General features: G+C 53.2%; 2 protein-coding genes across 2 annotated transcripts in view; one reads left to right on the top strand and one right to left on the bottom strand.

Annotated features, from left to right (window-relative positions):
• LOC135460868 (ribosome biogenesis protein bop1-like) overlaps nt 1–22,061 on the bottom strand; it is a gene marked incomplete at its 3' end in the record, with an annotated part of 83,021 nt that overhangs the window by 54,044 nt on the left and 6,916 nt on the right. The window contains exon 3 of the mRNA XM_064737821.1: nt 14,480–14,590. Coding sequence (XP_064593891.1) covers nt 14,480–14,590 — 111 coding nt within the window. The remainder of the gene's footprint in view (nt 1–14,479; nt 14,591–22,061) is intronic.
• Nucleotides 16,375–21,971, top strand: LOC135460866 (keratin-associated protein 10-10-like). The gene is given in 6 exon segments (XM_064737819.1): nt 16,375–16,385; nt 16,429–16,460; nt 16,463–16,772; nt 16,774–17,004; nt 17,207–17,739; nt 21,955–21,971. Coding segments are annotated over 6 exon segments (1,134 nt in total).

Raw genomic sequence — 22,061 nt, forward strand, 5'->3', positions numbered from 1 at the left:
TTTCCCAATTTTCAGCCCCAATTTTCCCAAATTCCAGCCTCATTTTTGCCCAAATTTCAGCCCCATTTTTCCCAAATTCCAGCCCTTTTATCCCACTTTTCAGCCTTGGTTTTCCCAAATTTTCAGCCCCACTTCAGCCAAATTTCAGCCCCATTTTTCCCAAATTCCAGCCCTTCTATCCCACTTTTCACCCTTGGTTCTCCCAACTTTCTGCCCCCTTTTCCCCAAATTCCAGACTTGGTTTTCCCAAAATTCCAGCCCTTTTATCTCACTTTTCAGCCTTGGCTTTCCCAATTTTCAGCTCAAATTTTCCCAGATTTCAGCCTTGATTTTCCCAAAATCCCAACCCTTTTATCTCACTTTTCAGCCTTGCTTTTCCCAACCTTCTGCCCCATTTTTCCCAAATTCCAGCCTTGGCTTTCCCAAATTCCAGCCTCAGTTCTCCAAATTCCAGCCTTGAGTTCCCAAATTTTCCAGCCTCATTTTTCCCAAATTTGAGCCCCATTTTTCCCAAATTCCAGCCCTACTTCTCCCAAATTCCAGCCTCATTTTTGCCCAAATTTCAGCCCCATTTTTCCCAAATTCCAGCCCTTTTATCCCACTTTTCAGCCTTGGTTTTCCCAAATTCCAGCCCTACTTCTCCCAATTTCCAGCCCCATTCTCCCAGATTTCAGCTTTGATTTTCCCAAATTCCAGCCCTTTTATCCCACTTTTCAGCCTTGGTTTTCCCAGTTTTCAGCCCAAATTTTCCCAAATTCCAGCCTCAGTTTTCTCAATTTTCCAGCCCCATTCTCCCAAATTTCCAGCCTTGGTTTTCCCAAATTTCCCGCCTCGTTTCTCCCAAATTCCAGCCCCAATCTCCCCAAAATTCCAGCCCTTCTATCCCACTTTTCACCCTTGGTTCTCCCAACTTTCTGCCCCTTTTTTCCCAAATTCCAGACTTGGTTTTCCCAAATTCCAGCCCCATTCTCCCAACTTTCAGCTCGACTTTTTCCAAATTCCAGCCTCATTTTCCCAATTTCGAGCCTTGGTTCTTCCAACTTCCAGCCCCACTTTTCCTAAATTCCATCCCTAATTTTTCCAACTTCCAGCCCCACTTTTCCTAAATTCCATCCCCGCTTTTCCCAAATTCCAGCCCCAATTCCCATCTTTCATATCCAAGGAATTATCCAGGTTTATAAACATCCATGGATTTATCCCACATGTGGGAAATGTGTTTTTCCCAGTGGGAAAAGTCTGGAAAACTCCCATGGAATTCCAGATAGAATAGACCTGGAGGGAATTGGTGGATGGAGAGAGGTGGAAAATCTGGATTTATGTGGAAAAGGAGGATCTGAAAGGACAGAAAATCGGGATTTAGGTGAAAAAACGGGATCTGAAATGATGGAAAACAGCGAAAAGGGAGATCTGAAATAATGGAAAATAGGGAAAAGCAGGATCTGAAATGATGGAAAACAGGGAAAAGCAGGATCTGAAATGATGGAAAATGGGGAAAAGCAGGATCTGAAATGATGGAAAATGGGGAAAAGGGGAATCTGAAATGATGGAAAACCGGGAAAAGGGGAATGTGAAATGATGGAAAAGAGGGATCTGAAACGATGGAAAACAGGGAAAAGGGGATCTGAAATGATGGAAAAGTGGGATCTGAAATGATGGAAAAGAGGGAAAAGGGGAATCTGAAATGATGGAAAAGTGGGATCTGAAATGATGGAAAACCGGGAAAAGGGGATCTGAAATGATGGAAAATGGGGAAAAGCAGGATCTGAAATTATGGAAAAGAGGGAAAAGGGGATCTGAAATGATGGAAAATGGGGAAAAGCAGGATCTGAAATGATGGAAAACAAGGAAAAGGGAGATCTGAAACAATGGAAAACAGGGAAAAGGGGAATCTGGAATGATGGAAAACCGGGAAAAGGGAGATCTGAAATGATGGAAAACAGGGAAAAGGGGAATCTGGAATGATGGAAAATAGGGAAAAGCAGGATCTGAAATGATGGAAAATGGGGAAAAGCAGGATCTGAAATGATGGAAAACAGGGAAAAGCAGGATCTGAAATGATGGAAAACAGGGAAAAGGGGGATCTGAAATGATGGAAAATAGGGAAAAGCAGGATCTGAAATTATGGAAAAGAGGGAAAAGGGAGATCTGAAATGATGGAAAAGAGGGAAAAGGGGATCTGAAATGATGGAAAAGGGGGAAAAGCAGGATCTGAAATGATGGAAAATGGGGAAAAGGGGATCTGAAATGATGGAAAAGAGGGAAAAGCGGGATCTGAAATTATGGAAAAGCGGGATCTGAAACGATGGAAAAGAGGGAAAAGGGGAATCTGAAATGATGGAAAATAGGGAAAAGCAGGATCTGAAATGATGGAAAATGGGGAAAAGGGGATCTGAAATGATGGAAAACAGGGAAAAGGGGAATCTGAAATTATGGAAAATAGGGATTTGTGTGGAAAAGCAGGATCTGAAACGATGGAAAACAGGGAAAAGGGGAATCTGGAATGATGGAAAATAGGGAAAAGGGGAATCTGGAATGATGGAAAAGTGGGATTTGTGTGGAAAAGCAGGATCTGAAATGATGGAAAATGGGGAAAAGGAACAGCCTGGAGGGAATTTGTGGATGCGAGGAGGAGGAAAACCGGGATTAGTGTGGAAATTCGGGACGGGAGCCGCGGGATCCGAAGGGAGTGCGGGGAGAGGCTGGAAAAGCTGGAAAAGCTGGAAAATGCGGAAAGGTGGGATCTGAAATGATGGAAAACAGGGAAAAGGGGAATGTGAAATGATGGAAAAGAGGGATCTGAAATTATGGAAACGAGGGAAAAGAAGGTTCTAAAATGATGGAAAACCAGGATTTGTGTGGAAAAGCAGGATTTGAAATGATGGAAAATAGGGAAAAAGGGGATCTGAAACGATGGAAAATAGGGAAAAGGGGAATCTGAAATGATGGAAAAGAGGGATCTGAAACGATGGAAAACAGGGAAAAGAGGGATCTGAAATGATGGAAAACAGGGAAAAGGGGGATCTGAAACGATGGAAAATAGGGAAAAGCGGGATCTGAAATGATGGAAAATAGGGAAAAGGGGAATCTGAAATGATGGAAAACCGGGATTTGTGTGGAAAAGCGGGATCTGAAAGGATGGAAAAGGAACGGGGAGGGATCGGGATCGGGATCGGGATTGTCTTACACGGAAACTCCGGGACAATCATGGGAATAACAACAGCGAGCTGCTGGAAATCCCGGAGCAAACCCGGCCCCAAACCCGGCTGGGATCGGGAGCGGGTTTTCGGAATTCCAGGGGGTTTTCGGAATTCCGGGGGATTTTCAGAATTCCGGGGCGTTGTCAGAATTCTGGAGGGTTTTGGAATTCCGGGGGGTTTTGGGAATTCCAAGGGGTTTCAGAATTCTGGGGGGTTTTGGGAATTCCAAGGGGTTTTCAGAATTCCGGGGGGTTGTCAGAATTCTGGAGGGTTTTGGAATTCCAGGGGGTTTTGGGAATTCCAGGGGGTTTCAGAATTCCGGGGGGTTTTGGGAATTCCGGGGGGTTTTCCGAATTCCGGGGGGTTTTGGAATTCCAAAGGGTTTTCGGAATTCCAGGGGTTTTCAGAATTCCAAGGGGTTTTCAGAATTCCAGGGGGTTTTCAGAATTCCAGGGGGTTTTCGGAATTCCAAGGGGTTTTCAGAATTCCAGGGGGTTTTCGGAATTCCAGGGGGTTTCGGAATTCCAAGGGGTTTTCAGAATTCCAGGGGGTTTCAGAATTCCAAGGGGTTTTCGGAATTCCAGGGGGTTTTCGGAATTCCGGGGGGTTTTCCAAGGAAAGGCAGAGCACGGGGTGGGACATCCATCCCTGAGCTGAAAATCTGGGATGGGATCAGGGATCCTTGGGATGGAGGGGAAATTGGGATTGTGCCGGGTGGGAATGGATGGGAAAGGGGGGAAATGGAGCTGGAAATTGGGAAAAATGGGGCTGGAATTTGGGAAAAATGGGGCTGGAAATTGGGAAAAATGGGGCTAGAATTTGGGAAAAATGGGGATGAATATTGGTGGAAATGGTGCTGGAATGTGCGAAAAACGGGGCTGAAAACTGGGAAAACTGGGGCTGGAATGTGGGAAAAATGGGGCTGGAAGTTGGGAAAATGGGACTGGAAATTGGGAAAATGGAGTTGGAAGAAAACTGGGAAAGCTGGGGCTGAAATGTGGGGAAAATGGGGCTGGAAATTGGGAAAATGGAGTTGGAAGAAAACTGGGAAAACTGGGGCTGAAATCTGGGGAAAATGGGGCTGGAAATTGGGAAAATGGGGCTGGAAATTGGGAAAATGGGGCTGGAAGTTGGGAAAATGGGACTGGAAATTGGGAAAATGGAGTTGGAATTTGGGAGAATCATTGCTGAAAGTTGGGAAAGCTGGAGGTGGAAAGTGGGAAAAGTGGGACTGGAAGTTGGGAGAACTGGGGCTGAAATGTGGGAAAATGGGGCTGGAAGATGGCAAAAAAAGGGGCTGAAATCTGGGAAAGTGGGGCTGGAATGTGGGGAAAATGGCGCTGGAATTTGGGAAGAATCAGTGCTGAAAGTTGTGAAACTGAGGCTGGAAGCTGGGACAACAGGATCTGGAATTTGGGCAGCCCAGGCCATTCCCTCACAAAGCATTCCCTGTTTTTGGAGCCAAACCCATGGATCCCCACCCCCGTGCCTGGCATTAACCCATTCCTGACCCCAGCCCCATTCCCAAATCCCGAGCAGCTGCTCTCATTCCCATTCCCATTCCTCAAGTCCCAATCCCATTATTCATTCCCATTCCCAATCCCAGTCCCCATTCCCATTATCCCATTCCGCCATTCCTATTCCCAATCCCCCATTCCCATTCCCCAATTCCCAATCCCATTATCCCATTCCCATTCTCATTATCCCATTGCCATTACCTCGTTCCCATTCCCCCATTCCTATTCCCAGCGCCCCATTCCCACTATCCCATTCCCAATCCCAGTCCCATTATCACATTCCCATTATCCCATTCCCATTATCCCACTCCCATTATCCCATCCCCATTATCCCATTCCCATTATCTCAATCCCACTATCCCATTCCCAATCCCAGTCCCCATTCCCATTCCCATTATCCTATTCCCCATTCCCACTATCCCATTCCCGTTATCCTATTCCCCACTCCCATTATCCCATCCCCACTATCCCATCCCCACTATCCCATTCCCATCACCCCATCCCCATTACCCCACTCCCCCGTTATCCCACTCCCCCGTTATCCCATTCCCACTATCCCATTCCCACTATCCCATCCCCATTATCCCATTCCCACTATCCCATCCCCACTATTCCATTCCCATTACCCCATCCCCATTATTCCATTCCCCCATTATCCCATCCCCATTATCCCATCCCCACTATCCCATTCCCATTATCCCATTCCCATTATCCCATTCCCACTATCCCATCCCCACTATCCCATTCCCATCACCCCATTCCCATTATCCCATTCCCCCATTATCCCATCCCCACTATCCCATCCCCACTATTCCATTCCCCCACTATCCCATCCCCATTATCCCATTCCCACTATCTCATTCCCCCATTACCCCATCCCCATTATTCCATTCCCCCATTATCCCACTCCCATGATCCCATTCCCATTATCCTATTCCCCATCTCCATTATCCCATCCCCACTATCCCATTCCCATTATCCCATTCCCATTATCCCATCCCCACTATCCCATCCCCACTATTCCATTCCCATTACCCCATCCCCATTATTCCATTCCTCCACTATCCCATTCCCATTATCCTATTCCCCATCTCCACTATCCCATCCCCATTCCCCCACCCCCATTACCCCATTCCCCATTACCCCATTCCCATTATCCCATTCCCCCATTATCCCATTCCCATTATCCATCCCATTATCCCATCCCCATTATCCCATCCCCACTATCCCATTCCCATTATCCTATTCCCCATCTCCACTATCCCATCCCCATTCCCCCATCCCCATTCCCCCGTTATCCCACACTCCCGTTCCCATTCCCCTATTCCCCCATCTCCACGATCCCATTCCCATTCCCATCCCCACTATCCCATTCCCATTATCCCACTCCCCCGTTATCCCATCCCCGCTATCCCATCCCTGCTATCCCATCCCCATTATCCCATTCCCATCTCCCCATTCCCCTTCCCCCATCCCCATTACCCCATTCCCCCATTATCCCACTCCCCCGTTATCCCATCCCCACGATCCCATCCCCATTCCCCCGTCCCCATTCCCCCGTTATCCCGTTATCCCACACTGCCGTTCCCAGTCCGGGCCAGCCCGGCAGCTCCGCAGCACGCGCGGGGCCCCTCGGGCCGCGCTCCGGCGGCTCGGGAAGCGCTGCCAGCCCAGCGGCGCATTCCCGTTGTTCGCTGCCCTGCAATTCTCCCCCCGCCGCTCCTCCGCTGGCTCCGGCGCTCGGAGCTCCCGATCCCGCCGGGAGCCTCCCCCTCCCGACCCCCGGCCCGGCTGCGGAGGAGGGAACGGCCTTGGAAGCGCCGCCGCTGCCGCCGAGCCCTCATCCATCCATCCATCCATCCATTATCCCGACATCTGGAATTGTCATTCCGGGAGGAAACGGAGCCCCCGGCCGCTTCCTCCCGCCGGCAGCCCCGGCACATCCATCTCCGCTCCGGCCGGGAATGGGAATGGGAGTGGGAATGGCAGTGGGAATGGGAGCGGGAATGGGAATGGGAATGCCGCCGCAGCGCCGGCACGGGAGCGGGGCACCGGCAGCACCGGGATTGGGATCTGGGCCAGCCCCGGGGCACCGGCAGCGGGGTCAGAGCACGGAGCCGGGATTGGGGTCGGGGCCAGCCCCGGGGCACCGGCAGCGGGGTCAGAGCACGGAGCCGGGATTGGGGTCGGTGCCAGCCCCGGGGCACCGGGAGCGGGGGCAGAGCACGGAGCGGGATCGGGATCCTTGGGGCACCGGGATTGGGATCTGGGCCAGCCCTGGGGCACCGGGAGCAGGGTCAGAGCACGGAGCCGGGATTGGAATCCCGGGGGCAGCCCCGGGGGAGCCGGGATCGGGATCTGTGCCAGCCCCGGGGCACCGGGAGCGGGAGCGAGGTCAGAGCGGGAGCAAGATCGGGATCTGGGCCATCCCAGGGAAGTGGGATTGGGATCCGTGCCAGCCCCGGCAGCCGGGATCAGCTCTGTGCCATCCCTGTGACCCGGGTCTGGCCCGGTGCCACGGCCGGGAGCCGGGCTCGTGTCCCTGCTATCCCAAAGACCCGGGACTGGCCCGGTGCCACGGCCGGGAGCCGGGCTCGCTCCGTGTCCCCCGCCGGGCCAGCAGGAGCCGGGTTGGGATCTGTCCCACCCCTGTGACACGGGACAGGCGCAGTGCCATCCCCGTGACCCGGCTCTGGCCCGGTGCCACCACCGGGAGCCGGGCTCGTGTCCCTGCTATCCCAAAGACCCGGGACTGGCCCGGTGCCATCCCCAAGAGCCAGGCTCGCTCCCTGCCATTCCAAACACCCGGGACTGGCTCGGTGGCATCTCCGGGAGCCGGGCCTGCTCTGTGTCCCCCGCCGGGCCAGCAGGGGCCGGCAGCCGGGATCTGCACCACCGCAAAGCCCGGGCTCTGGCCCGGTGCCATGGCCGGGTGCGGGGATTTCAGCTCTGCACCATCCCTGTGACCCGGGTCTGGCCCGGTGCCATGGCCGGGTGCTGGGATCAGCTCTGTCCCACCGCTGTGACCCGGGACTGGCCCGGTGCCACCCCCGGCAGCCGGGATCAGCTCTGCACCATCCCTGTGACCCGGGACTGGCCCGGTGCCATCGCTGCCAGCCGGGATCAGCTCTGTCCCACCCCTGTGACCCGGGACTGGCCCGGTGCCATCCCCGGCAGCCGGGATCAGCTCTGTCCCACCGCTGTGACCCGGGACTGGCCCGGTGCCATCCCCGGCAGCCGGGATCAGCTCTGCACCATCCCTGTGACCCGGGTCTGGCCCGGTGCCATGGCCGCCAGCCGGGATCAGCTCTGTCCCATCCCTGTGACCCGGGTCTGGCCCGGTGCCATGGCCGCCAGCCGGGATCGGCTCTGTACCCTCCCAAAGACTCGGGACTGGCTCCGTCCCACCGCTGTGACCCGGGACTGGCCCGGTGCCATCCCCGGCAGCCGGGATCGTGTCCCTGCCACCCCTGTGACCCGGGACTGGCCCGGTGCCATGGCCGGCAGCCGGGATCGTGTCCCTGCCACCGCTGTGACCCGGGACTGGCCCGGTGCCATCGCCGGCAGCCGGGATCGTGTCCCTGCCACCCCTGTGACCCGGGTCTGGCCCGGTGCCATCCCCGGCAGCCGGGATCAGCTCTGTCCCACCGCTGTGACCCGGGACTGGCCCGGTGCCATGGCCGGGAGCCGGGATCAGCTCTGTCCCACCCCTGTGACCCGGGACTGGCCCGGTGCCATCCCCGGCAGCCGGGATCAGCTCTGTCCCACCGCTGTGACCCGGGACTGGCCCGGTGCCATGGCCGCCAGCCGGGCTCGCTCCGTGTTCCCCGCGGAGCCCGGGTCTGGCCCGGTGCCATCCCCAAGAGCCGGGATCGGCTCTGTACCCTCCCAAAGACTCAGGACTGGCTCCGTCCCACCGCTGTGACCCGGGTCTGGCCCGGTGCCATGGCCGGGTGCTGGGATCAGCTCTGTCCCATCCCTGTGACCCGGGACTGGCTCTGTCCCACCGCTGTGACCCGGGTCTGGCCCGGTTCCATCGCCGCCAGCCGGGCTCGCTCCGCGTTCCCCGCGGGGCCCGGGCCGGGAGCGCCGCCGCCGCCGCCGCCGCCGTTTCCCCGCTGCATTTCCCGGGCACGGCGCCAGGCGGGAGCGGCGGGAGCGGGGCCAGGACGGATCCGTGCGGAGCGCGGGGGCAATTCCCGGGGAAAACGCTCCCGGGGGCCGCTCCGGAGCCGCTCCAGCTTTTCCAGACCGGCTGCTGCTGCTGCTGCTGCCGCTGCAGGTGCCGGGGAAGCGCAGAGCGCCTCGGGACGCAGGGAATTCCGGGAGCGGATCCGGGATCCCGGCCCGGCTGGATGGGGATCACCCGGGAATTCCATCCCAGCGCCCCCAGAGCCCAAAATCCCAATGTTCCATAGGAAACCTTCCCTGTTTCCCACCCCTCCAATCCCGTGGGGCAGCTCCTGCTATCCCGGGATGCTCAGGGCACGGAGCAGCCCCAGATTCTCTGAGAATTCCACCCCAAAAAAGCCCAAAATTCCATAGGAAGCCATTCCCAGTTTTTCATCCGTTCAGCTTTTACAGCAAATCCCTCCCCAGCTCGCCCATAAAAACCCCTGGAAAAGGCTCAGGGATCTCCTGCAATTCCCATTTTCCAGCAATTCCAGCTCCTGCTGCTGATCCCGGCGCGCCCCAAGGGCTCCAGGACTGATCCCAAATCCAGCCCAGGGAAACCGGGCTGGGCAAACAGGGATGGCTTGGGAATTGGGATTTAACTGGAATCCCAAAACCATGGAATCCTATAATCCATGGAATCCTATAAACCATGGAGTCCCAAACCATGGAATGCCAAACCATGGAATCCTATAAACCATGGAATCCCAAACCATGGAATCCTATAAACCATGGAATCCTATAAACCATGGAATCCTATAAACCATGGAATCCCAAAACCATGGAATCGTATAAACCATGGAATCCTATAAACCATGGAATCCCAAACCATGGAATCGTATAAACCATGGAATCCTATAAACCATGGAATCCTATAAACCATGGAATCCCAAAACATGGAATCGTATAAACCATGGAATCCTATAAACCATGGAATCCCAAACCATGGAATCCCAAACCATGGAATCCCAAACCATGGAATCCTATAAACCATGGAATCCCAAACCATGGAATCCTATAAACCATGGAATCCCAAACCATGGAATCCTATAAACCATGGAATCCCAAACCATGGAATCCTATAAACCATGGAATCCTATAAACCATGGAATCCCAAACCATGGAATCCTATAAACCATGGAATCCTATAAACCATGGAATCCTATAAACCATGGAATCCAAACCATGGAATCCTATAAACCATGGAATCCTATAAACCATGGAATCCTATAAACCATGGAATCCCAAACCATGGAATCCTATAAACCATGGAATCCTATAAACCATGGAATCCCAAACCATGGAATCCTATAAACCATGGAATCCTATAAACCATGGAATCCCAAACCATGGAATCCCAAACCATGGAATCCTATAAACCATGGAATCCTATAAACCATGGAATCCCAAACCATGGAATCCTATAAACCATGGAATCCTATAAACCATGGAATCCTATAAACCATGGAATCCCAAACCATGGAATCCTATAAACCATGGAATCCCAAAACCATGGAATCCTATAAACCATGGAATCCTATAAACCATGGAATCCCAAACCATGGAATCCTATAAACCATGGAATCCTATAAACCATGGAATCCCAAACCATGGAATCCTATAAACCATGGAATCCTATAAACCATGGAATCCTATAAACCATGGAATACCAAAACCATGGAATCCCAAAACCATGGAATCCTATAAACCATGGAATCCTATAAACCACGGAATCCTATAAACCATGGAATCCCAAACCATGGAATCCTATAAACCATGGAATCCTATAAACCATGGAATCCCAAACCATGGAATCCTATAAACCATGGAATGCCAAAACCATGGAATCCCAAACCATGGAATCCCAAACCATGGAATCCCAAACCATGGAATCCTATAAACCATGGAATCCAATAAACCATGGAATCCCAAACCATGGAATCCCAAACCATGGAATCCTATAAACCATGGAATCCTATAAACCATGGAATCCTATAAACCATGGAATCCTATAAACCATGGAATCCTATAAACCATGGAATCCTATAAACCATGGAATCCCAAACCATGGAATCCCAAACCATGGAATCCTATAAACCATGGAATCCTATAAACCATGGAATCCCAAACCATGGAATCCTATAAACCATGGAATCCTATAAACCATGGAATCCTATAAACCATGGAATCCCAAACCATGGAATCCTATAAACCATGGAATCCTATAAACCACGGAATCCTATAAACCATGGAATCCCAAAACCATGGAATCCTAAAACCATGGAATCCCAAACCATGGAATCCCAAACCATGGAATCCTATAAACCATGGAATCCCAAACCATGGAATCCTATAAACCATGGAATCCCAAACCATGGAATCCCAAACCATGGAATCCTATAAACCATGGAATCCTATAAACCATGGAATCCTATAAACCATGGAATCCTATAAACCATGGAATCCTATAAACCATGGAATCCCAAACCATGGAATCCTATAAACCATGGAATCCTATAAACCATGGAATCCTATAAACCATGGAATCCCAAAACCATGGAATCCTATAAACCATGGAATCCCAAACCATGGAATCCTATAAACCATGGAATCCTATAAACCATGGAATCCTATAAACCATGGAATCCCAAACCATGGAATCCTTTAAACCACAGAATCCCAAACCATGGAATCCTATAAACCATGGAATCCTATAAACCATGGAATCCCAAACCATGGAATCCTATAAACCATGGAATCCCAAACCATGGAATCCTATAAACCATGGAATCCTATAAACCATGGAATCCTATAAACCATGGAATCCCAAACCATGGAATCCTATAAACCATGGAATCCTATAAACCATGGAATCCTATAAACCATGGAATCCCAAAACCATGGAATCCCAAACCATGGAATCCTATAAACCATGGAATCCTATAAACCACGGAATCCCAAACCATGGAATCCTATAAACCATGGAATCCCAAACCATGGAATCCTATAAACCATGGAATCCTAAACCATGGAATCCTATAAACCATGGAATCCTATAAACCATGGAATCCCAAACCATGGAATCCCAAACCATGGAATCCCAAACCATGGAATCCCATAAACCATGGAATCCTATAAACCATGGAATCCTATAAACCATGGAATCCCAAAAGCCTAGGCAGACCTTTCCAGGGGGAATATTCCCAAAATCCCACCTAATCCCCCCTCCAAGGCACTGCGTGAGACTATTCCCTCTGTTCCAAAAGATTCTGAGGATTTTGATATCCCAAAATTTCCACAATTTTACTGAAATCCAGAAAAAAACCGCTCACATTTTCCTGCCTAATTTCTCGGATTTTCCTGTATAAAAACCTTTATCTGAGCACAATTCCCAAAATTTCCTCCCTGGGTTAATCCCACTGTTCACAGGGTGAAATCCATGGAAAACTTTCCTTAGGGCAGGGTCAGGAATTAATTAGGATCGGGATACGACGGAGCCATTCCCAAAAATCCAGGATAAGGAGCACCAAACCCGAATCCCGGAGTTTTCCCGAGTTTTTCCAGGGTTTTTTGGGAACAAAGGCTCTGGAACGGCTCAGGGCCGGGATCAGCGCTCCCCCCTCTGGCAGCTCCGGGGATGCGTTCCCGAGTTTTCCCTCACATTCCCAAAACTGTTATTCCATAGAAATCCCATAGAACCCCGCTCTGGAGGCGGCCTTGGCTCAGGAGGAGCTGCTGGAAAAATCTCCAGGATTTCCCTGGGGGTTTTGGGATCCCTCTGGAATTCGGTGGCGCCGTCCTGATCCCATTCCTGATCCTATTCCCAATCCTATTTCCAATCCCATTCCTGATCCAATTCCTGATCCCATTCCCATCCCATTCCTGATCCCATTCCCACTCCCATTCCTGACCCGATTATCCCATTCCTGCTGTATCCCAGCCCTTCCCAGGCCGTTTTTCCAGCCGTAATTCCGGAATTCTCCCCCTATCCGAGGCTCTGTCCCGCTCGGGGCTGCGGCTCCCGGGGCCTTTTCCAGGAGAATTCCGGGCTCATCCCGCCCCCGGAGCGCCGGGAATTGCCAGGGCCGGTAATGGATTGAGCAGGGATCAGGGAAGGGCCCAGCCCTGCGCACATTCCAGAGCTCTTCCCGAGGTTTCTCCGAGGCTGGGAAAGCTCAGGGAGCGCTGGAATTCCGGAGCAGGAGCGTCGGGAGTGATCCCACACGGAATTCGCAGCGTTCCCGGAATTCCCTCCCTCCCCAGAGCCCACACGGAGATGGAAATCTGGGAATTGAGAGATTGGAAAAGGCCAACCTCGGTCTTGTCCCCATCCCACACCGACAGGGATGGGAATTCCAGCTGGGAATGGGGATCCCAGCCCAGAATTCCAGCTGGGAATGGGGATCCCAACCCAGAATTCCAGCTGGGAATGGGGATCCCAGCCCAGAATTCCAGCTGGGAATGGGGATCCCAGCCCAGAATTCCAGCTGGGAATGGGGATCCCAACCCAGAATTCCAGCTGGGAATGGGGATCCCAGCCCAGAATTCCAGCTGGGAATGGGGATCCCAGTCCGGAATTCCAGCTGGGAATGGGGATCCCAGCCCGGAATTCCAGCTGGGAATGGGGATCCCAGCCCAGAATTCCAGCTGGGAATGGGGATCCCAACCCAGAATTCCAGCTGGGAATGGGGATCCCAGCCCGGAATTCCAGCTGGGAATGGGGATCCCAGCCCAGAATTCCAGCTGGGAATGGGGATCCCAGTCCAGAATTCCAGCTGGGAATGGGGATCCCAGCCCAGAATTCCAACTGGGAATGGGGATCCCAGCCCGGAATTCCAGCTGGGAATGGGGATCCCAGTCCAGAATTCCAGCTGGGAATGGGGATCCCAGTCCGGAATTCCAGCTGGGAATGGGGATCCCAGCCCAGAATTCCAACTGGGAATGGGGATCCCAGCCCAGAATTCCAGCTGGGAATGGGGATCCCAACCCAGAATTCCAGCTGGGAACGGGGATCCCAGCCCAGAATTCCAGCTGGGAACGGGGATCCCAACCCAGAATTCCAGCTGGGAATGGGGATCCCAGCCCGGAATTCCAGCTGGGAATGGGGATCCCAACCCGGAATTCCAGCTGGGTATGGGGGTTCCCACATCCACAGAAAATGGCATTTCCAGCTGGGAATGGGGATCCCAGCCCAGCCATGTCCCCATCCCACATCCACAGGGATGGGAAACCCTGGGAATGGGATTCCAGCCAGGAATTCCAGCTGGGAATGGCAATTCCGGCCTGGCCACATCCCACACCCACAGGGATGGGAATTCCAGATGGGAATGGGGATCCCAGGAAGGCTGGAATATTTTTGGAATATTCCCAAAAATCCCAACCTGAGGCCGTTCTCTGGGTCCTGTCCCATTCCCTGGGAGCAGATCCCACCTTGGATCCCTTCAATCCCACTTTTCTCCAGGATAAGCTGCTCCAGACTTTTCCCAAATCCATCATTTCTCCCAGACACCGAATCCATCAGACCAAATCCATCGCTTCCATCTCAAATCCAAGCCAAAATTCCACAAATTCCATGAGTTTTCGGGATCCTACCTCCTCATCCGAGCTGTCCTCCTCGTACTCGTCGTGGACGACCAAATCCTGCTTCCCTTCCAAGGGGGAATCATCTTCCAAGGCTTTCCTCTTCCCAGGAGCCCCTTGGGCCTGGAAAACCGGGAAAGAGCAGCTCTGTGAGATCCCAGCACGAAATTCCCGGGATTTTTTTTTGTGCCAAGGAAGGAAAGGAGATCGTTAATCCCGGCCTGGAAGGGATTGGGATGGGAATGGGAAATTCCTCGGGATGGGGAGCCAGGAACCAGCCCAGGCATGGATCCATGGAAAAGGGGCTGTGGAACGCCAGGGAAAAGTGGGAATTCTGCCCCGCTCAGATCCCAGCTGGAATCTGGATTGGGCACCAGAGAGGTTTGGGAATGAGCTGGGAATGTGCAGGGGGAGCAGGGAATTCCAGGAGAATTCCAGAGCCTTTTCCAGGGTTTTTCTCGGAGGGCTGCAGAGGGGTTTGGGATGGGAAACAGGGAATGGCTGCCCGTGGAAAACTGGGATTTGGGGATGGAATTCCCAGGGAATCCAGGGCTGCCTAAGGGGGATTGGGATTCAGGGAATGACTGGAAAAGTGGGATTTATGTCAGGATAACTTTCAGGGATGACTGGAAAAGCAGGGTCAGGATTCAGGGAATGGTTGGAAAAGCAGGATCAGGATCCAGGTTTGATTGGAAAAGCAGGAATTGTGTCGGGATCCAGGGAATAATTGGAAAATCGAGGTCAGGATTCAGTGATGATTGGAAAAGCAGGGTCAGGATTCAGGGAATGGTTGGAAAAGCAGGGTTGGGATTCAGGGAATGGTTGGAAAAGTGAGGTCAGGATCCAGGGAATGGCTGGAAAAACAGGATTTGTGTTAGGATTCAGGGAATGGTTGGAAAAGCAGGATCAGGATCCAGGTTTGATTGGAAAAGCAGGAATTGTGTCGGGATCCAGGGAATAATTGGAAAATCGGGGTCAGGATTCAGTGATGGTTGGAAAAGCAGGATTGGGATTCATGAAATGGTTGGAAAAGTGAGGTCAGGATCCAGGGAATGATTGGAAAAGCAGGATTTGTGTTAGGATTCAGAGAACGGTTGGAAAAGCAGGATCAGGATCCAGGTTTGATTGCAAAAACAGGAATTGTGTCGGGATCCAGGGAATAACTGGAAAATCAGGATCATGATCCAGGGAATTGCTGGAAAAGCAGGGTCAGGATTCAGTGATGATTGGAAAAGCAGGATTGGGATTCAGGGAATGGTTGGAAAAGCGAGGTCAGGATCCAGGGAATGATTGGAAAATCGGGATCCCGATGCAGGGAATTGCTGGAAAAGCAAGGTCAGGATTCATGAAATGGTTGGAAAAGCGAGGTCAGGATCCAGGGAATGATTGGAAAATCGGGGTCAGGATTCAGTGATGGCTGGAAAAGCAGGATTGGGATTCATGAAATGGTTGGAAAAGCAAGGTCAGGATCCAGGGAATGATTGGAAAATCGGGGTCAGGATTCAGTGATGGTTGGAAAAGCAGGATTGGGATTCATGAAATGGTTGGAAAAGCGAGGTCAGGATCCAGGGAATGATTGGAAAATCGGGATCCCGATGCAGGGAATTGCTGGAAAATCGGGATCCCGATGCAGGGAATTGCTGGAAAATCGGGATCCCGATGCAGGGAATTGCTGGAAAATCGGGATCCCGATGCAGGGAATTGCTGGAAAAGCAGCTGAGGAGCGGGCTCTGATCGCGGCCGCAGCCCCGCGCTCCCTCCCGGTGGGAGCTGTAAAAGCCGAGCGCGCCGTCCCGGGCGGATCCGGAGCAGGGATGGGATTACCGGGAAAACAAAGGCGGCTTTAAGGGCCGCGGGAGCCCCGCGGGGAGCCGGGATAACGCTTTTCCCAGGTTTTTGGCGCTGCGATGGGGCTGGAGTTGGGTTTCACCTTCCCCGGCTGCCCCCGCCCGCGGCCGAAGACGGAAAATCCCGGAAAAGCCCGGCGTGAGCGGCCTGGCCCGGGCTGTCCCAGTTCATCCCAGTGTGTCCCGGTCTGTCCCAGTGCCTCCCAGTGTGTCCCGGGCTGTCCCAGTTCATCCCAGTGTGTCCCGGTCTGTCCCAGTGCCTCCCAGTGTGTCCCGGTCTGTCCCAGTCCATCCCAGTGTGTCCCAGTCTGTCCTGGTCTGTCCCAGTCCATCCCAGTGTGTCCCAGTCTGTCCTCGTCTGTCCCAGTCCATCCCAGTGTGTCCCGGGCTGTCCCAGTGCCTCCCAGTCTGGTCCCAGTCCGTCCCAGTCCATCCCAGTCTGTCCCTGTTTGTCCCGGTCTGTCCCAGTGCCTCCCAGTCCATCCCAGTCCGTCCCAGTCTGTCCTGGTCTGTCCCAGTGCCTCTCAGTCTGGTCCCAGTCCTTCCCTGTCCATCCCAGTAAGTCCCAGTTTGGTCCCAGTCCCTCCCAGTCTGGAACCAGTCTATCCCAGTCTGTCCCAGTCCATCCCAGTCTATCCCAGTCTGTCCTGGTCTGTCCCAGTGCCTCCCAGTCCGTCCCTGTTTGTCCCGGTCTGTTCCCGTTCATCCCAGTCTGTTCCAGTCCATCCCAGTCCATCCCAGTCCGTCCCAATCTGTCCCAGTGCCTCCCAGTCTGGTCCCAGTCTGTCCCTGTCCATCCCAGTCTGTCCCTGTTTGTCCCAGTCTGTCCTGGTCTGTCCCAGTGCCTCTCAGTCCATCCCAGTCCGTCCCAGTCTGTCCTGGTCTGTCCCAGTGCCTCCCAGTCCATCCCAGTCCGTCCCAGTCTGGTCCCGGTCTGTCCCAGTGCCTCCCAGTCCATCCCAGTCCGTCCCAGTGTGTCCTGGTCTGTCCCAGTGCCTCCCAGTCCATCCCAGTCCGTCCCAGTCTGTCCTGGTCTGTCCCAGTGCCTCCCAGTCCATCCCAGTGTGTCCTGGTCTGTCCTGGTCTGTCCCAGTGCCTCCCAGTCTGTCCCTGTTTGTCCCGGTCTGTTCCCGTTCATCCCAGTCTGTTCCAGTCCATCCCAGTCCGTCCCAGTCTGTCCCAGTGCCTCCCAGTCTGGTCCCAGTCCGTCCCTGTCCATCCCAGTCTGTCCTGGTCTGTCCCAGTGCCTCTCAGTCCATCCCAGTCCGTCCCAGTGTGTCCCGGTCTGTCCCAGTGCCTCCCAGTCTGGTCCCAGTCTGTCCTGGTCTGTCCCAGTGCCTCCCAGTCTGTCCCTGTTTGTCCCGGTCTGTTCCCGTTCATCCCAGTGTGTCCCGGTCTGTCCCAGTGCCTCCCAGTCTGGTCCCAGTCCGTCCCTGTCCATCCCAGTCTGTCCCTGTTTGTCCCAGTCTGTCCTGGTCTGTCCCAGTGCCTCCCAGTCCATCCCAGTGTGTCCTGGTCTGTCCTGGTCTGTCCCAGTGCCTCCCAGTCTGGTCCCAGTCCATCCCTGTCCATCCCAGTCTGTCCCTGTTTGTCCCGGTCTGTCCCAGCCCATCCCAGTCTGTCCTGGTCTGTCCCTGTTCATCCCAGTCTGGTCCCAGTCAATCCCAGTCTATCCTGGTCTGTCCCAGTCCTTCCCTGTCCATCCCAGTCTGTCCCTGTTTGTCCCGGTCTGTCCCAGTCCATCCCAGTCTGTCCTGGTCTGTCCCTATTTGTCCCGGTCTGTCCCAGTCCTTCCCTGTCCATCCCAGTCTGTCCCTGTTCATCCCGGTCTGTCCCAGCCCATCCCAGTCTGTCCTGGTCTGTCCCTGTTCATCCCAGTCTGGTCCCAGTCTGTCCCAGTCCATCCCAGTCTGTCCCAGTGCCTCCCAGTCTGTCCCAGTTCATCCCAGTGCTTCCCAATTCCATAAAAACCCCACTTCTCCACGAAGTCCCCCTGCTTTTCCATTAAAAACCCGAATGGTGCTGGAGCGCTGTGGGAGCAGCCAAGGAAAAGTTTGGGAGCTCTGGGAGCAACCCTGGAAAGGTTTGGGAGCTCTGGGAAGAGCCCTGGAAAAGTTAGGGAATCCTGGGAACAACCTTGGAGTGGTTTGGGAACATCCTTGGAAAGGTTTGGGAGCTCTGGGAATAACCCTGGAAAGGTTTGGGAACATCCTTGGAAAGGTTTGGGAGCTCTGGGAACAGCCCTGGAGCAATTTGGGATTAAGGAAAAACCCTGGAGAGGAGTAGGAACAGACCTGGAAGGGTTTGGGAGCTCTGGGAATAACCCTGGAAAGGTTTGGGAACATCCTTGGAAAGGTTTGGGAACATCCTTGGAAAGGTTTGGGAGCTGTGGGAAGAGCCCTGGAGCAATTGGGAAGCTTTGGGAAAAATCCTGGAGTGGTTTGGGAGCTCTGGGAAGAACCATGGACAAAAGTGGGAACAGTCCTGGAAAAGTCTGGGAGGTCTGGGAAGAGCCCTGGAGAAAAGTGGGAGCTCTGGGAATAACCCTGGAGCAGTTTGGGATTAAGCAAAAACCCTGGAGTGGAGTAGGAACAGCCCCTGGAAAAGTTTGGGAGCTCTGGGAAGAGCTCTGGAGTGGAGTAGGAAGAGCCCCAGAGCAATTTGGGAATCCTGGAAATAACTCTGGAGTGGTTTGGGAACATCCCTGGAAAGGTTTGGGAGCTCTGGGAAAAGCCGTGGAGAAAAGTTTGGGAGCTCTGGGAAAAGCTCCTTAATTTGGGATTAAGAAAAAGTCTTGGAGTGGAGAAGGAACAGCCCTGGAAAAGTTTGGGAGCTCTGGGAAGAGCCCTGGAGTGGTTTGGGAACATCCCTGGAAAGGTTTGGGAGCTCTGGGAATAACCCTGGAAAAGTTTGGGAGCTCTGGGAACAGCCCTGAAGCAATTTGGGATTAAGGGAAAACCTTGGAGTGGAGTAGGGACAGGCCTGGAAAGGTTTGGGAGCTCTGGGAATAACCCTGGAAAGGTTTGGGAACATTGGGAAGAGCCCTGGAGGAGTTTGGGAAGAGCCTGGAAAGGTTTGGGAGCTCTGGGATTTGGGATTGGAGAATGGCAGCTCTGGGATTTGGGAATTTGGGAATGGCAGCTCTGGGATTTGGGATTGGGGAATGGCAGCTCTGGGATTTGGGGATTTGGGGAATGGCAGCTCTGGGATTTGGGGATTTGGGAATGGCAGCTCTGGGATTTGGGGATTTTGGGAATGGCAGCTCTGGGATTTGGGATTGGGGAATGGCAGCTCTGGGATTTGGGGATTTGGGAATGGCAGCTCTGGGATTTGGGGATTTGGGAATGGCAGCTCTGGGATTTGGGAATTTGGGGAATGGCAGCTCTGGGATTTGGGGGTTGGGGGAATGGCAGCTCTGGGATTTGGGATTTGGGAATGGCAGCTCTGGGATTTGGGATTGGGGAATGGCAGCTCTGGGATTTGGGGATTTGGGAATGGCAGCTCTGGGATTTGGGGATTTGGGAATGGCAGCTCTGGGATTTGGGATTGGGGAATGGCAGCTCTGGGATTTGGGGATTTGGGAATGGCAGCTCTGGGATTTGGGATTGGGGAATGGCAGCTCTGGGATTTGGGGATTTTGGGAATGGCAGCTCTGGGATTTGGGAATTTGGGAATGGCAGCTCTGGGATTTGGGGATTTTGGGAATGGCAGCTCTGGGATTTGGGATTGGGGAATGGCAGCTCTGGGATTTGGGGATTCGGGAATGGCAGCTCTGGGATTTGGGGATTTGGGAATGGCAGCTCTGGGATTTGGGATTGGGGAATGGCAGCTCTGGGATTTGGGGATTTGGGAATGGCAGCTCTGGGATTTGGGGATTTGGGAATGGCAGCTCTGGGATTTGGGATTTGGGAATGGCAGCTCTGGGATTTGGGGATTGGGGAATGGCAGCTCTGGGATTTGGGGATTGGGGAATGGCAGCTCTGGGATTTGGGGATTGGGGAATGGCAGCTCTGGGATTTGGGATTGGAGAATGGCAGCTCTGGGATTTGGGATTTGGGAATGGCAGCTCTGGGATTTGGGGGTTTGGGAATGGCAGCTCTGGGATTTGGGGATTTGGGAATGGCAGCTCTGGGATTTGGGGATTTGGGAATGGCAGCTCTGGGATTTGGGATTGGGGAATGGCAGCTCTGGGATTTGGGATTTGGGAATGGCAGCTCTGGGATTTGGGAATGGCAGCTCTGGGATTTGGGATTTGGGAATGGCAGCTCTGGGATTTGGGGATTTGGGAATGGCAGCTCTGGGATTTGGGATTGGAGAATGGCAGCTCTGGGATTTGGGATTGGGGAATGGCAGCTCTGGGATTTGGGATTGGGGAATGGCAGCTCTGGGATTTGGGATTGGGGAATGGCAGCTCTGGGATTTGGGGATTTGGGAATGGCAGCTCTGGGATTTGGGCATTTGGGAATGGCAGCTCTGGGATTTGGGATTTGGGAATGGCAGCTCTGGGATTTGGGCATTTGGGAATGGCAGCTCTGGGATTTGGGGATTTTGGGATGTGGGGAGCAGGGAATGGCAGCTCCAGGATTTGGGAATTTGGGGAATGGCAGCTCTGGGATCTGGGTTTTTGGTCTTTTGGGGATTGGCAGCTCTGGGATTTGAGGATTTTGGGATTTCAGGAATGGCAGCTCTGGGATTTGGGATTTTGGGAACGGCAGAGCCAGGATTTGGGATTCTCAGAGCTGCTCCAGGGTGATCCAACAAAAAACCCACTGGGATCAGGGAATTGCTGGGGTTGGAAAAACCCCTGGAGCCTCGCAGGCCGCTCCTGGCCGTGTCTCCATCCCACATCCACAGGGATCAGGGAATTCCAGCCGGGAATGGCAATTCCAGCCCAGAATTCCAGCCTTTCCAGGGGGGAACACTCCTGAAAATCTCAAGGCAAGGCTGTTCCCAGGGTCCTGTCCCTGTTTCCTTGGGAGCAGATCCCACCCTGGATCCCCTCAATCCTGCTTTTCTCCAGGATGAGCTTCCCCAGCTATTCCAGGGAATTCCACCATTCCCAATCCCAATCCCATTCCCATTCCAGCCCCTCCCTGTCCTGCTCCACTCCAGGTGCTCTGGAATTCTCCTCTGCAATTTCCCTTTTCTTCACAGAAACTGGGGCAAAACGAGGGAATTTGGGCAAGTTTGGGCTCCAAGGAATGGGGAGGATTCTGCTCAATCCCAAACCTTGGGAATCCCGGGATGAGTTGGAAAAATCTGGGATAAGGGGGTAGGAATGTGGGAATGTGGCTGGGGTGGGATTCCCTGGGAATTCCCTCCTGGAGGAGCCAATCTGGGAATGGGGTGGGAATGGAGGGGATTTTAGGGATGACCCCATTCCCAAGGAACACCTCCTGTTATTTTGGGATGTCTCAGGGACCCCGGGGCAGCCCCGGATTGCCTGGGAATTCCATCCCAAAACCCCAATATTCCATGGGAAGCCATTCCCTGTTTCCCATCCCAAACCCCACTGCAGCTCTCCCAGAAAAATCCCTGGAAAAAACTCTGGGGGATTTAATTTAATTTTTCTCTCCCAAAAGAAACCCTGGAAAAAACTCTGGGGGATTTAATTTCTCTTTTCCCCACGGTTTTCCCCAGGACAATCTCATCCCTAGCCATGAACCGTTCACCACACTAATTCCAACTTCTCCCAGAAAAATGGATCAGGACCAATCCATTCCTGGATTTTGGGAAGCAGAGAACCC

This window comes from Zonotrichia leucophrys, unplaced genomic scaffold (genome assembly GCF_028769735.1).
Source record: "Zonotrichia leucophrys gambelii isolate GWCS_2022_RI unplaced genomic scaffold, RI_Zleu_2.0 Scaffold_114_145095, whole genome shotgun sequence".
Taxonomy (NCBI): domain Eukaryota; kingdom Metazoa; phylum Chordata; class Aves; order Passeriformes; family Passerellidae; genus Zonotrichia; species Zonotrichia leucophrys.